Genomic DNA, 15,723 nt, shown 5'->3' with positions numbered 1-15,723 from the left:
AGCATGAAGCCCGCTTGGGATTCTCTGTCTCCCTTTCTCTGTCCCTCCCCACTCATGCATCTGTGTGAGAGCTCTCTCTCTCTCTCTCAGTCTCTCTCAAAAGTAAATAAACATTTAAAAATCATAATTTAACTAATCATTTCACATTTAGAATATCGCGAGTGATACTCCCTCTCTCTCTGACCCTCCCCTGCTCACGCTGTCTCTCTCTCTCTCCTAGAAATAAATAAAACATTAAAAAAAAAAAAAGGGGGGGGTGCCTGGGTGGCTTAGTCGGTTAAGCGTCCGACTTTCACTTAGGTCATGATCTCGCAGTTCGTGGGTTCGGGCCTCGCGTCGGGCTCTGTGCTGACTGCCAGCTCAGAGCCTGGAGCCTGTTTCAGTCTGTGACTCCCTCTCTCTCTGACTCTCCCCTGCTCACACTGTCTCTCTCTCTCCCCTAGAAATAAATAAAACATTAAAAAAAAAAAAAGAATATTGCGAGTGATAATCACAGTAATAACCTATGGAGTGATCTGCAAATATCAGTACAGCACTGATAAGGTGAACAGTATTACAACTGTGTCATGCTCTGTCCTTAACAAATCAGTCCCAGACATTTGTACTGAGAAATCACACGTGCGCACACACACACGAGGTGTCAGGAGGCAAACAGGTGACGGTGGAGGCAGCAGATGGAAAGACCGCCTCAGAAGCAGATGAGCGCATGCTCCGTACACAAGCGAGGTAAGGGCCCCCCAAAACAGAAGAGAGTTCCCCTACCTTACGCCTGCAGTCAGTAAATCTAACAACTATTCATTTTCAGGTTACCTGTGTGTACTATCCCCTGGAGTTTAGCAGTACTGGTGTTGATTTTTTTTTTTTTAATTTCATTTGAGGGGAAGTCCCACAATCTCTATGGAATTCAGAACTTTCAAAGGTTATCATCTAAACCTAGAAGCAGAAATCGCAATGGAATGGAGCTTGGAAGCGATGGAAATAAAATTTGGCTGTTCCGTCCTTCCTACCTCTTAAATATTTCACGATGTTTTGACCAATAATGTAAACCCTGTGATCAAAGCGCTGTATGCTACTCAGTTTACCCCAAATGACCAGTGGTGTGGTTCGTTTCATTATAGAAGTAATGTTAAATTCACTGCATAATTTCCGAGAGAGCAGCTTTCCTCCTTAAGTAAATAATGACTTACCCTTCACAGTACTTAATCATTTAACATGCCAAATGCCTTATCTGGCAAAACAGAAATGTGCAAGCAAGTTGTGAAAGTGTTCACAGTAAAGGCCCAGGAGTAGGCAGGAGGAAGTTTGGGGGAAAATGAGGGAAATAAATGGTTAACGGCCAGCGCGCGCACACGCACACACACTCTCATGCTGGAGGACACAAAAAGATTCCCAGCAGTTGTTAAATTCATTTAGGGAAACTCACTTTATTTTTCCAACAGAGCTCTCACCAGCTAATCTGTATTACAACCTGCGGGAGTCTTAATATTCTCAGCAGGATCAAGATTCAGGCCACACTGATTCAGCTATTTAATCTTGCAAGAGAACGGTATTTGGCAGGAAAAGACCCCACAGCACGAAGGGGACATCCCAGAGGATCGTTGTCAGCACAGATTGGGCCAGGAACACCAAAGGTGGAAAACAAACAGTGCTAACCAATGTTTATCATTAGCTTTCCAGAGCTCCCTACTCACACACGCCCGTACACATGACACACGTGTGGAAGACAGGCACGTCACGTGTGTGTAGGGCTCTTTTCAGGCACCTGTATATTTTTAAGGTGCAAAATATTTTCTCAGTATTTTGGACCGAGTTCTGAAAAGTTTTTAATTCGAAACTATCCTTACAGAGGATGGGGGTACGAAAGAGATGAAGACAAATGGTCACAGGTTTACATTCATAACTTTTCAACTTCTTAAGTACTTGAAAACCAAGATGGGGAGAACATGAGTCTGAATTTTGAAGTGCATGTGAATATTTACATATGGATCCTCTCAGCCACTCTGACATTAATAAGCTGACTGAGGGGCGCCTGGGTGGCTCAGTCAGTGAAACCACTGACTTGGGCTCAGGTCATGATCTCATGGGTTCAAGCCCTGTGTCGGGATCTGTGCTGAAAGTTGTTCAGAGGGACCCTGCTTTCAATTCTGTCTCCCTCACTCTGTGCCCCTCCCCCACTCATGCTATGTCTCTCTCTCTTTCTCTCTCTCAAAAATAAATAAATATTTAAAAAATAAAAATAAAAAAGACTCCCCTGTGGCGGTGAAAACCTTGGCCCACGACTACAGGTACCCTTGAAAGAGTATAAATGCATGCATAAAGTGCTTTCTTGTTTTCTCTGCCATCTATGGGGCCCGGTGAATATCACGTCCACAGCAAACATTTAAAGAAAACATATACCCAACGTAACTGTGAAGGCAACTTCCCCTTGTATTATCCATCATAGTTAAAGCACCATGTTCTGGAAGATTCCAACATGAACAAGAAATGCTGCTTCCCCTCAACATGCTCACCACAATTACACAACAAAAGCAAATATTTAAATCACTCTGTTTGGGAATATTCAATTCAAAAATAACAAGTGTTAAGAAGACCTTGGGGCACCTGGGTGGCTCAGCCAGTTAAGCATCTGACTTCAGCTCAAAGCATCTGACTTCGGCTTAGGTCATGATCTCACAGTCCATGGGTTTGAGCCCCATGTCAGGCTCTGTGCTGACAGCTCAGAGCCTGGAGCCTGCTTTGGATTCTGTGTCTCCCTCTCTCTCTGCCCCTCCTCTGCTCGCTCTCTGTCTGTCTCAAAATAAAATAAAGACAAAAAAGATTTTTAAAAAGAAGACCAAAATGATTTTTTAATTAAAAAAATTTTTTTTTATTATTTTTAGTTTTTGTTTTTTGAGAGACAAAGAGAGACAGGGTATGAGTGGGGGAGGGGCAGAGAGAGTGGGAGACACAGAATCCAAAGCAGGCTCCAGGCTTTGAGCTGTCAGCACAGAGCTCAACATGGGGCTCGAACCCACAAACCGTGAGATCATGACCTGAGCTAAAGTTGGACGCTTAACCAACTGAGCCACCCGTGCAACCCCAGAATGATTTTTTCAAAGGTTTTTTTCCTTTAATTCTTTTTTCTACATCCCTACTCTATTTCATACTTCCCTCAAGAGACAAACTCTGCCATTTTGATCGCTTGCAGAAGGCCATGACACGAAAGCTTAATTCGAACGAATCAAAAGTTGACTTTGTTACAGTTAATGTAGCCACAAAAGGAAAACTCAATCGTAAAGATGAGCAAACAAAAAAACAAGTGATCGTGGCTTCTTGCATCCTGTCCTGGGACCCAAGCCTAAGGGTGCCGCCGAAAACAGTTATGTTGGAACAGGTCCTTCGAACAGAAATGTAGACCTATCCACTTACAAACAGCATTGCATGCGATTCTGTACAGAAGACGGGCTACAGAGCACGCCTGACAACAGTGAGAGGAAAGGAAGCTATGGCAGAAAGTATGAGCAAAATCATAAAGAAAAGCAATTTCCGTGACATAATTCTTCTAGGAAAATGAAATGCAAATTAGAGAACATACCTGCATATGCTTACAAAAAGGAAGACATTCTTGCCTCTAACTTCCAACGGTGCAATTTCCCTTCATTGTATAAGCTTAGCTTGGGTTACCAATGGCTTTTAATTAACTCTCTTTAGAATGTCTCTTTTGACTCATGACCTGTTAATAAGTTAAGATAACCTGCAACCATTACACTTATTAACTGGAAAAACAACAGGTTTCAAACCTACTTGCAGAAAGCTGCCGAAGTTATAATGATGTGGCATAATGATTAATGGCAGTCGCATCTGGGGACTCCACAAATACATAGCCAAGGTTGTCAGGTATTCTATAACATTCAGTATGTGCTCCCCATAGGTATGTCCCAAAGGGTATAATAAAATCTAGAAGAAAATTTGGATACTTTGTATGTGTTTAATCTGTACCGTGTGCAACATTTTTTAAAAAGCTAATCTTATTGGGCTTTCCCCGTGGCATAGAAATATTTCTTTTCTCTTGCCACACCTCTGTCCTTTCCCTCTGTCCATCCAGGACAGGCTGCCAGCACAGAACATGTGAAATCTATATTCTGAGATCCATCATTACACGGAGACATGGAAAACCCCAAAACAGAATTACTACTGTATCCTATCTTTGTTTCTATAAATGGCTATGGCTCAAAACCACAAATAGAGCTTGCAAAGGCCAATTAAGGATCAGAAATAGGACCTATAAGAAAATTCTTTGTTGTTGTTAAAATTGTTCAGTTTGAAAACAGAAAAAAAATTTAGAAACCCGATGTACACGTTTTCCTGGGATAGCAACAGGTGGTATAATGTGCCTCCATTAAAGACACTGGCTTATGATAGTAGCTTATGAAGGGGCATCAGGGTGGCTCAGTCAGTTAAGTGTCTGACCTCGGCTCAGGTCATGATCTCACGGTTTGTGGGTTCGAGCCCCGTGCCGGGCTCTGTGCTGATGGCTCGGAACCTGAAGCCTGCTTCAGATTCTGTGTCTCCCTAGCTCTCTCTGCCCCTTCCATACTTGTGTTCTGTCTCTCTCTCTCTCTCAAAAATAAACATTAAAAACATTTTTTTAAAGACAGTAGCTTATGATTACAAAATGTACATTACTTAATGATCTCAAAGGTCCCTATGATGTATGCAGATCACTTCTCATTCAGCCCCGTTATGGACTGAATTGTGTCCCTTTCCCTAAAATTCATATCTTGAGGGGCACCTGGGTGGCTTAGTCGGTTAAGTGTCCGACTTTCGCTTGGGTCATGATCTCGTGGTTCGTGGGTTCGAGCCCCACGTCGGGCTCTGTACTGACTGCCAGCTCAGAGCCTGGAGCCTGTTTCAGTCTGTGACTCCCTCTCTCTCTGACCCTCCCCTGCTCATGCTGTCTCTCTCTCTCTCCTAGAAATAAATTAAAAAAAAAAAAAAAAAAAACTCTTATCTTGAAACCCTAAGCCCCAGTGTGACTATCTTTGGAGATGGGAATTTTAAGAAGATAATTCAGGTTAAATGAGGTCAAAGGCTGGTGCCCTGGTCCCATTCAACTGGTGTCCTTCCAAGAAGAGGAAGGGACACCAGAGACCTCTCTCTCTTATGCACATACATGGAGGGAAGGCCATATGAACCGTAAGAAAGTGTGTTCTCCCAGCCAAGATGTGAGCTGTCACCAGAAATCAGTCCTTCTGGACCTTGATCTTGGACTTCCCACCTCTGAAGCGGTGAGAAAATAAAGTTCTGTGGTTGAAGCCAAGCAGTCTATGGTATTTTGTTGTAGCAGCCTGGGCAGCCTAAATGCAAGCCCCATTTTTTCGGGTATCTGGACACAAAAAAAAAAAAAAAAAAAAAGCCTGACATTTTAAAACAGGGGCAGTCCTTGGATTTCTAATACAGTGAAATTCTTTCTTTTTATTTTTTTAAAATTTTTTATTGTTTGTTTTTGACAGAGAGAGTGCATGAGGGGGAGGGGCAGAGAGAGAGGGAGACACAGAATCTGAAGCAGGCTCCAGGCTCTGAGCTGTCAGCACAGAGCCTGACGCAGGGCTCAAATCCATAAACTGCAAGATCATGACCTGAGCCGAAGTTGGACGCTTAACTGACTGAGCCACCCAGGCGCCTCCTAATACAGTGAAATTCTTAAATGCCATGTTAGAAAGCACATGTTCCTGCTTTACTGAGAGAATACTGCTATAAACTTCTGATGGAAACTTTAGAAATCACTGAGTATTTAAACAAAAATAGAAGAAAGTGAAAAAAAATAGTTGTTTTGAAGCAGCACAAAACAAATGATAAATTTGAAGCAATTTTAAAAGCTAAGAACTCTCTGGGGGGCACTGGGTGGGGGGCGTAGTTGGTAAGGCATCCAACTCTTGATTTCAGACCAGCTCATCATCTCTCAGTTCCTGAGTCCGAGCCCCTTGTCAGGCTCTGTGCTGACAGCTTAGGATTCTCTCTGTCTCTACGCCTTCCCCATTTGTGTGTGCATGCTCTCTCAAGATAAATAAATAAACTTAAAAAAATAAAAAAGGTACAAACTCTCTTGCAAAAAGAGGTTTCAAGAGAAAGAATGTGCAAGTTTGTCAAGATTTTAAATATCATCGCCTCATTCGTGTACTCAACATACATTTACTGAGCACCTGTTATGTTGTCAAGCACTATTCTAGGCATTTGAAATTTTGTGTAGAAAGGATGTACTCATTCCCTACCCTACTGTGGTGCATATCCTAGGTAAGATTTTATTTGCTTAGACTGAGAGGTGGATTAGGTAAGGCAGACTCTTCTGAAAGAGAAAAAAGAAAAAAAAACTTGATGAAATAATACCCTTAAAAGAATTCAGTCATGGGGCACCTGGGTGGCTCAGTTGGTTAAGTGTCTTAACTTTAAGTGTCTACTTTGGCACAGGTAATGATCTCACAGTTCATGAGTTCAAGCTCCGCATTAGGCTCTGCGCTGACAGCATGAAGCCCACTTCAGATTCTTTATCTCCCTCTCTCTCTGCTCCTCCCTCAGGCATGCCTTCTCTCTCAAAAATAAATAAACATTAAAAAGAAAAAGAATTCAGTCATTTCCTGAGTAAGTATTTATAAGGCAACTTCACTGTGCTACAGAATGATGGAATGAAGGATCTGGGAGTTTTGAGGAAGAAAATGGATATGTATCTACACAGACCTTAAAAGAGAAGCTTTGATTAAAATAGATCTAGAAATATTAGAACCCCTTGTAATAATCTGCTAATCTCCACTGTATGACAAAAGTCACAGAAGACTGGGAGGGATTCACTGGTCAAAGTATCAAAATGGGTGATCAGTCCTGGGTAGGCCATCCGGGAGCTGGCAGCCTTGGGCACAGTGAGAAGCCTTGGGAAGAAGATACGTTGGGCCAAGAGGTGAATTCATCCACTTATCAAATGTTGCTCGTGTTAGGCCCTGGGGTGACAGAGAAAAAGCCTGAATCTTCATAAAGTTCAGTTCAGGAAGAAGAGAACTCGCCATGCAGTTACAGAACGAGACTGCCAGGGTGCCAAGAGAAAGAGGAAGGCCAGGGAACAGGAGGCAGGCTCTGGGCGTAGGATGGATATGGAAAGGGTGCAAGGAACCTTCCAGAGCATAAGGCTGTGGGTTCAAGAGGGACCCCCAGGCGGGTGATCTCATCTGGCAATAAACCAGAGATAGTGTCATAGTCCATGCTACAGTTTTCTCATTTCATCCCAGAGGCAGCAGGGAGCCACAGACAGATTTTAAGGTAGAAACTGACATGATCAGATGTGCATTTTAGGAACTTGCAAGAAACCGCCAAAAGAGTGGCTTGGGAGGGATAAGAGGAGGTATTGTGGCAGGCAAGAGCGGCTTAGAGACTTAATCCCACAACCCAAGCAAGGGACAGGGAGGGCCAAGGATGTGACCAGAAAGGTATAGAGATGCAAACAATAAATTGAGAAAGACGTGGATGGCCTTCATCCTCATGAAGCTAGAGAAGTAAAGCATATAACCAGTGAAAACGCTCCTTCAAACCACGCTGTGGACTGTGATTTGTGAGATGCATGGTACAGCTGATGGCGCGATCGAACAAAGCACCGTTGGGATTGGGAGAGGAGAAAGATGGCTGTAACTGGGGTCTGAGTGCGGGTCCAGGGTCATTTACAGACACTGTGAAATGGTGTCAAACGAGAGGAGTGACGCATGCGAAAGAAGGGGACAGAATAAGTCAGTCAGGCCTCAAAGAAACGGAAGAACGGTACTGACAGGCAGTGAAAGATAAGGGGAAAAGTAATTTCGGGGCAGATCGTGGAGGGTCCAGAGAGTCAGACTGAAAGAGCTTTGGAGATTAGACTTTGTCCGACGCGGAGTGGAGCTCCCGGGGAAGTATTTAGTGAATCATAATTAGGGTCTTGATGAAAGAGAGGTTAGAAAGACTCATCTGGTGACAGTGTTTAAGATACAATGGAAAAGCTACAGAAGGAGCCTGGACGGAGAGAAGGCCAATTAGGAGGTCCTGCAATAATTCAAGCAGGATAAGGCTGTGAACAGAGGGGAAGAGAAAGGCAAAGAATGGGGGAAAGGAATTTCACTAAAGAAGGATCTTCAGAAATTGTTTGCAGGATCGTTAATCTCTGTTTCCAAAAAAAAAAAAAAAAAGTCCTATGTGTTAATTCTTTTACTCTGGGGACCCTCCCCCACCTCCAGTTTAGACAATGCCATTTTACGGCCACAACCCTTGTACTTGCCATGCACAAGTAATTACTGGTCTGGGATGTATTTGTTTCTTTAAGTGGCTGTGGCGAAAAACCAGAGGATAAAAAGACGTGATCAACCTTTGAAGTTCTGCCCTAGGTGGAAAAATAAAGCAAAACCACGTGTAAGGGAAACCACGGATTTGGACACGAGCAAGGACTGAGAGGTGATTTTCCGTACATTTTTCTCATGAAAGTCTAAGCGTTCCTTATAGAAATACTTTCCCTGAGGAGAGGTTGTTCAGAGGATCTAATTAGACCAGGGCTGTCAAAGTGTTTTGAAACAAATAAAGCACGCATACATGTGTTCGGTATTAGAAGGAAAATACGTGCTAATGCCCTATCACCTTCTTTGACATATTTGATCTTCGCTCTAAAGATAATGCTACTGACCCGCTCTTACTCAGGAAGACATGGGAGTTACTAGCTCAGAGAAGTTGGAGGTAAGGTACAGTCCATTACAGTGACATACAAATTCACTCTGTGAAAATACTAGCCTTCGAAGGCTTAAATCTAAGCCACTGACCCAATAACGATCTCTGTTATTTCATCTGCGTTAATCAACCTGGTTATGAGTTATGTCAAAAACACCATACGATTCTCCTCTCCAACTACTTCGTGTATTAGACTTTACCACTCAAAGTCAGAAGGCTTCATAGAAATGTTTCATGGCACATAAAGCAGTGATGCTTCTTGCTTAAGGAACGAAATTAACAAAAACTCTCTGTCAACACTGAATGTCTAAGTTTTACCTTCCTCGCCTTTGAAACAATTTTTGTATGTTTGCCGAATGTAAGAAGAAAGAGAAATCCTTCTGTATCCGTTGTTCGGGTTCATATAAGACCTAATTGCCTCTTACACTGTAATTTTGCCACCAGTTTACAATTAGCATGCGTTTCTCATGCATGAGTTGACCCAATTACATAACAAATTTTGCCTTTGGGGATTTCTCTTGACTGCTTGTCTTCTGTCCACCGTACAACTCAATTTCACACCGTCAGCAGCCTGAACATGGCCACAGTCAGTCTCTGTCAAAATGATTTATTTAAATTACAAACAGAGACCAGATCCCTAGATAATCATCCCTACCCTCACGCTCACCCTTACACTCAACCTAACTTTGAATCCAATATTTTAATAGTCCATAGACACTGCTATTCAATTATTAGGCCGTGTTTACCTCCAATAATCTAATATTTTTGAAGCTAACTCAGAAAATCTCAGGGAACTAAATCATCAGTATCTATGTGAGCTGATTAATGGGCACATAATTTATTTTGCATTCTAAGAAGTCAATGAAAAATGAGGTGGCTGTATCCAAAAAGCTAAAAATAATTACATTTCAATGTCAAATCCCAGAGAGGCTCTTTTTTCTGCAATGTTTTTTCAAAAGGCTTCAATCTTAGCTTTTCTTGTGAAGCAAGTGAACATTTTATGAATGGGCATGCTAAGTTGAAAATTGTAGAAAAAAGGGTATGTTTGGGAAACAGGAAAGATAACCAAAATGGAAGATACTGACAGGGAAGGGAAAGAATATACAGCAGGTGAAAACATTATTGTCTATAATGTCTGTGGGCCAGTGATCTAAGGAAAGGGTGTTCTAAAGATTCCCAGTGAAGCCAACACACACAGGCACACTGCATGCACACACACACACATTATTTCCTCTGTGGGTCAAGGACAGACACAAATCTTGACAAATCACATAATGGTATACTTACCAGTCAGTCTGTAAAATACAGGATTCTGTCCATCTGGTTTTGTGAGTGTTGTTTTTTTTTTTAATTTCCCCTCCATAGATTTCTCCATTACCTAAAATAAATTAGAAAATAAACATCTAGATTTTATCTACAGCGCAAAGATTGTAAATATCTCTTGGGGATGGACTTTACCGTTTTATTTCACAATTTATCTATAGACTGTCTCAGCTAATTAAAAGCGCAGCTCAAATGAGTGTGTAAACAGGCAGAATGAAACACATCAATAATCTTCTCAAGGCCAGACCTGGTCCTCTTGATGTTAGCAGTGATTCTCTGCCTTGCTACTCTGCTGCAGGTACCCTGAATGCACTGCTTATACACCTGACGGTGGTAACCACCTGAATTATAAACTGCCTTTCCGATGACCCACATGAGCTACAGCTCTGCAGACAACGAGGTTTTTGAAAACGTCCAGAGGCACAGTATTCTTCAATACAATTCTGTGCATTGTCTTTGAAGAACATTTCCCTAAAATATCAAGAAGTAAAGAAAATGCAGAGCTATATACTAGGTCATGTCTGCCCTTTCTGAATTTCTGCCCTAGACTTTGGCAGGGCGTGGGAAGACACAATTAGGCATTTTCTGGAATTTTCTGGAATTTTGTTGTTGTTGTTGTTTCAGATACCATTCTGTTTCTTTCTGACCATTCAGTAAATTCTGAAACCTGGCCTCTTTTCTTATTCTTTCTGCCACTATACTAAGTGAGTAATATAAGAGAGGAATTTCAAATTGCAGCATTTAATAAATCTCCCAGATTGAATATGCTGTCATTACAGACTCCAAAAAAAGAAGTCAAGGCTAAACCCACACTCGCCCCTTTCATTACACACAATTTCAAATTTATGGGTTGTGTTCTAGCCCACATCTCAGTAACAGATGCAGACTGAGTGGGTATTTCCAAATGATTTCAAATCCTGCACAAACGAATGAGAGTGGCTGAGAAAATTTCATAACACCAATACAGACACAAGCAATCAAAAATGCCCATTCATCCACAACACATTACCCAAAACCCCTAAAAGGTGTCATTCAATTCAGTTTTATGTCTTTCCTCTTTCTTTAGACCAAAAGGGATTAAAGGAAGCTTAGAAAGATCCATACAATATTCAAAGATAAAAATGAGTAAAACAAGTAAGTAAAAGTAAACACAAATAAGGAAAATGAAGCAAATGGAAAAATAAAGATTGCAAAGATCCTGACTTAATAACCCATCTACATCAGCCTGTATTAAACCTGTAGCTTGAGTGTCATATGCCTTATAATTTTCAGAATGAGTCTGCTCATCCCAACACCCCCCGCAGGAAAATTCTGGTGGAGACCAGTCTGGACATTTTCTCACCCCCTTCCCTCTCCAAACAGACATGGTCAAGGCCACTGTCAAAAATATATATCTGGATTTGGCCCATATGTTTCAGTATTTGGGTTTATCTGAAAGTAATGTGGAAAGTTGGGCTAACCAAAATACCACCTTTCAGATTAGCCCAAGTTTCTTAGAGCAAAAAAAAAAGATCTTTGAGTAATATGGAAAACCCTGTGAGGTCACGGAAAAAGTTCATGAAGTTGCAGCCTTGTTAATGAATAAAAAACTCATGAGACCTCAGAATATTTTTTTTTTTTAATGTTTTTTTTTTTTTTTTTTATTTTTTTTTTAGGAGAGAGAGAGAGACAGCGTGAGCAGGGGAGGGTCAGAGAGAGAGGGAGTCACAGGCTGAAACAGGCTCCAGGCTCTGAGCTGGCAGTCAGCACAGAGCCCGACGCGGGGCTCGAACCCACGAACCGCGAGATCATGACCCAAGCGAAAGTCAGACGCTTAACCGACTAAGCCACCCAGGCGCCCCAAGACCTCAGAATATTTAACAGTTTCCTTTCTTCAAGAGTAAATCTCTAATGGTAATATGTGAATATCTATATTCTTTATTGCTCTTCAAACATTACTATGCCTCATCATGGCTAAAAGAACTAGAACTCCTTGGAAGATTATTAGAGGGGCTAACATAAGACAATTGCAAAATAACAATAATAATAATAAAGTGTTGTCTAAATTATATGCTTTTACAAATCAGTGTTGTCTAAATCATAGGCTTACTCCAAATGGCATTGTATACACTACTATGTATAGGATACATACAGATTCATACGTACCTGTGTTTTAAGGGTTTTTTGCGTAATTAAGAATGGATCTGCAAACAGCTTCAGGTATTGAATAAAATGTATATCCTGCTAATGATAAAGATTGGTAAAATGATCAGTTCTTTTCTTATTAAATATGAATATTGGCTTAATTTGAATATAAATTAAAGGGCTTACCTTTGAATTGACTGCAATCCTTATGTTAGCTGTCCCGTGGATGTCTTAAAGTAGAAATGTTTAGTTCTTTTTGAAATCAATTTCTGTGGTAGTTTGTGACTTATGATACAACTTTGCTTTGTGCGGTATTATTTTTGGTTTGTTTGTTTTTTCTCAAGTTCCCCAAAAATAACCCAAAGAAAGAAACATTACCCTGTGTAACTGTCAGTGGTGTATCTCTAACTCATGTTTTGAAAAACAAAACTCACTTTTTAATTTAAAGAAAGAATGAAAAGAAAAGAAGATGAGGGCAGTAACGCACAACCGGTGGGTTGTCGGGATGGGGGAAAAGAACGAGGGGACAGAAGACGTGAATCCTTAGAAATGCAACCGTTTCTCTTTAAAGAAAAGAAGTCCTTACAGAAATAAAATGTCCATTGAAAGAGCAAACAATGAATAAACCTTAGGGAATATGGCAAAACAAAGTGTTTCCTTCGCTACCTCTCACTCCCTAAAGAAGTTTTTAAACATCACATCATTCTCTTTTTTAGCTTTTCACAAAGAAAATTCTTTCTCAAATTCTATACTACAGTTCTGTCTCCAAATTGTTCTATGTAATGATGATGGCCAAATATCAGTGAGTTTAAACCATCTGTTAATCAAACGTTTCCTGGAAATGAAGTCTCCATCATTTATGACCTCTAGGTGCACAAAGTTCAGTGGAAGTAATATACAAGATGCATTTCTCATGACACACGCATGAATCTTGCAGATTTGCGCATACTTTTGTATCATGTACACACTTGTCGATTTTCATGCGTATTTCCTCTTGGATACCTAACAGTGAATTGATTTTTTTTCTGAAACAAAAATACATTTTGACAAACTTTGTATAAAACTTTGGAAGAAACATAATTACAAGCGTGAATTAAGAAAATGAAGATGAGCTTTTACATAGTACGGAATTAACAGTTTTTGGTCCCTACTGTGCTGGGAACCGATGCTCCGGTCAATTTTCTTGGTCAAGAAAAATATATTACTTAACGAGACACAGCTTTCAAATCCACAGCAACATCACACGTAAATGTCTGCTTCAGAAATTAGTTGGAATACATCATTTCACCCAATATCTTGTTTCAAGCGTGAAAGCTTACAAGCACATGATTAGCAAAAGAAGACTGCTCAAGATACTTAGCCTTATACGTAAATTTTCTGTATAATTATCCACAGGAGAAACAGACTGTCAGGTGGATACATTTACCTATAAAAAGTCCTATTTTGGAAAAAACGCCAAAGCTGAGAACCATTAAAAATGGAATAAGATGCCAAATTATAACAACTCTTTTAATAGCAATGACTATATTTCTAAACACACAATTTCTTTCATTAAATCGATTTACGTAGTAAATGTATTTCATAGGTCACTTTAATGAAATAAGTTAAATATGTATTCAGAAATATAGTCGTTGCCATTAAAGTATTAGGCTCTAGGCAACCGTGATGAAATCAAACGGACGGAGTTCACCAGTTGAACCTGGCGTATTTTACGAGCACGATGAGAGCTACTTGCACACGGTAGCGGCAAGGACCCTCCCAAGTCCCAACCTCATTATCTCAGCCCGACATACGAGTCACTGAACAGACACCTACGTTACTGATTTGCTCCTGAGTCCTCTTCAGCCTCTGTAGTTCAGGAGTGTCTGTAACGATGCTGAAGCCCCTCCCTTTGCTTTCTTCAAAATCTCTTTTGTACTTGACCTAACAGAAGGGAGGAGAATGAAAGAAAGAAGGGAAAGGAAACGTCAGCAGAGGAACCACACATCCCACTCAGGAGAGGCCAGGGTCCAGGAAGCCACTAAAATTGGAAGCAGTGTCTCCAGAGAGCGGGTGGCGGAGGGAGAGGCCGCAGGGTACACGGCCCAACTGCCTGGTTTGTATCCCAACAATTCCACTGACTGTGTGACCCCAGGCAAGTCACTTAACCACTCTGGGCTTCGGTGATATCATCTGTCAAATGGCATTAACAGCAACGATATTTAGATAATGCCATTTAATAAGTCATAAGGGCGCTCCTGGGTGACTCAGTTGGTTAAGTGTCTGGACTTCAGCTCAGGTCATGATCTCATGGTTCGTGTGTTCAAGCCCCGTGTCGGGTTCTATGCCGACAGCTCAGAGCCTGGAGCCTGTTTCAGATTCTGTGTCTCCCTCTCTTCTGCCTTTCCCCCAGTCATCCTCTGTCTCTCTCTCTCTCTCAAAAATAAATAAACATTAAAAATTTTTTAACATATTTTCAAAAATAAATGAAAACATATTTAGTAAGTCATAAAGATGAAATCAAATGAAGACCTACACCCAGCTCTGAACAAGTAAGCAAGTGTTCCATAATAGTTATTATTATTGCCATTAATACTTGTACCACTGCTCACAAAAAAAAAAAAAAAAAATGTGGGAAAAGACAGATAGATGTTCTCCCGGGCCCATCCTGCCAGTGATGAAGCATCATTTTAAGCCTGCACTGCAGGATGGAGGAAGAAGACATACAAAATTATCAACTCCTAGCCCTGTCTTTACAAATCATTTTCATTCTGTTTTGTAAGGCAGAGCAGATGGATATGATTATCCAACACTATACTGCCAAATGTCAAGTATATAAATGCTTACGGAAATATTTATAAAGGAGGCCACACCTAGAGATTAAAAGACTTCAAGCACATGTTCCTGGCATAGTCCATGCCGAGGTCCATACGATTTTTTTCGGTATTTAAATACACTTCTTTTCTAATTACAACCCAGTGAGGCTGAATTTTACAGTTTCCTCAAGGGACCGGAATAGCTAATGCTTAATCTTACTCCGGCCCTATCTACTATTATTAGCATAATGACAACTGTTAAATATTCTGCTCGCTGATGACTGAAACGGTTCTATCACTTTCTTCTTATTTCTCTAAAATCTAAATATCAAGTCTTTTGGAAACAGCTTTTTGATGACCCGTATCATCCCCGTTTTACATTCATAACCACTGGGCTCAAATTAACACTTAAATTAACAGCTACCGTTGAGAGTGGCTACTAAAAACACGATTCTTGAGTGCAACTTCCTGTATACATTTGAAAAGTTCACATAGTTGAGTATGGATTGACTGTTTTTGTTGCGTCATGTCTGTGTTTAAACACTCAGTTCTCTCAGGGATCATCGTCCTTGAAGCTACTACAAAATTTCCTTTCCGCAGCAAAGCTTGAAAAGGAAAAAAAAAAAGAAATTCCCAAATGGCAACAAAAACAAAGATCTAAACACTCTCATCACTTATAGCTTAAGACTATTTAATTTTCTCTCCATATTTTCATCTAGATTTATAAAAATACTAAAACTCTTATTATTTCCATAAATAAAAGGTCAAATAA

The 15,723-nt window shown here is 40.6% G+C and overlaps 1 protein-coding gene across 1 annotated transcript in view; it reads right to left on the bottom strand.

Annotated features, from left to right (window-relative positions):
- Nucleotides 1–15,723, bottom strand: part of NEBL (nebulette) — a 370,210-nt gene that overhangs the window by 162,897 nt on the left and 191,590 nt on the right. Inside the window, exon 4 of the mRNA XM_039233071.1 lies at nucleotides 13,972–14,079. Within this exon, the coding sequence (XP_039089002.1) occupies nucleotides 13,972–14,079 (108 nt within the window). The remainder of the gene's footprint in view (nucleotides 1–13,971; nucleotides 14,080–15,723) is intronic.

Source organism: Hyaena hyaena, unplaced genomic scaffold (genome assembly GCF_003009895.1).
Source record: "Hyaena hyaena isolate Hyena2069 unplaced genomic scaffold, ASM300989v1 scaffold_72, whole genome shotgun sequence".
Lineage (NCBI taxonomy): Eukaryota > Metazoa > Chordata > Mammalia > Carnivora > Hyaenidae > Hyaena > Hyaena hyaena.
Note: the sequence above shows the minus strand (reverse complement) of the source record. Positions and strands in the feature narration are given on the sequence as shown.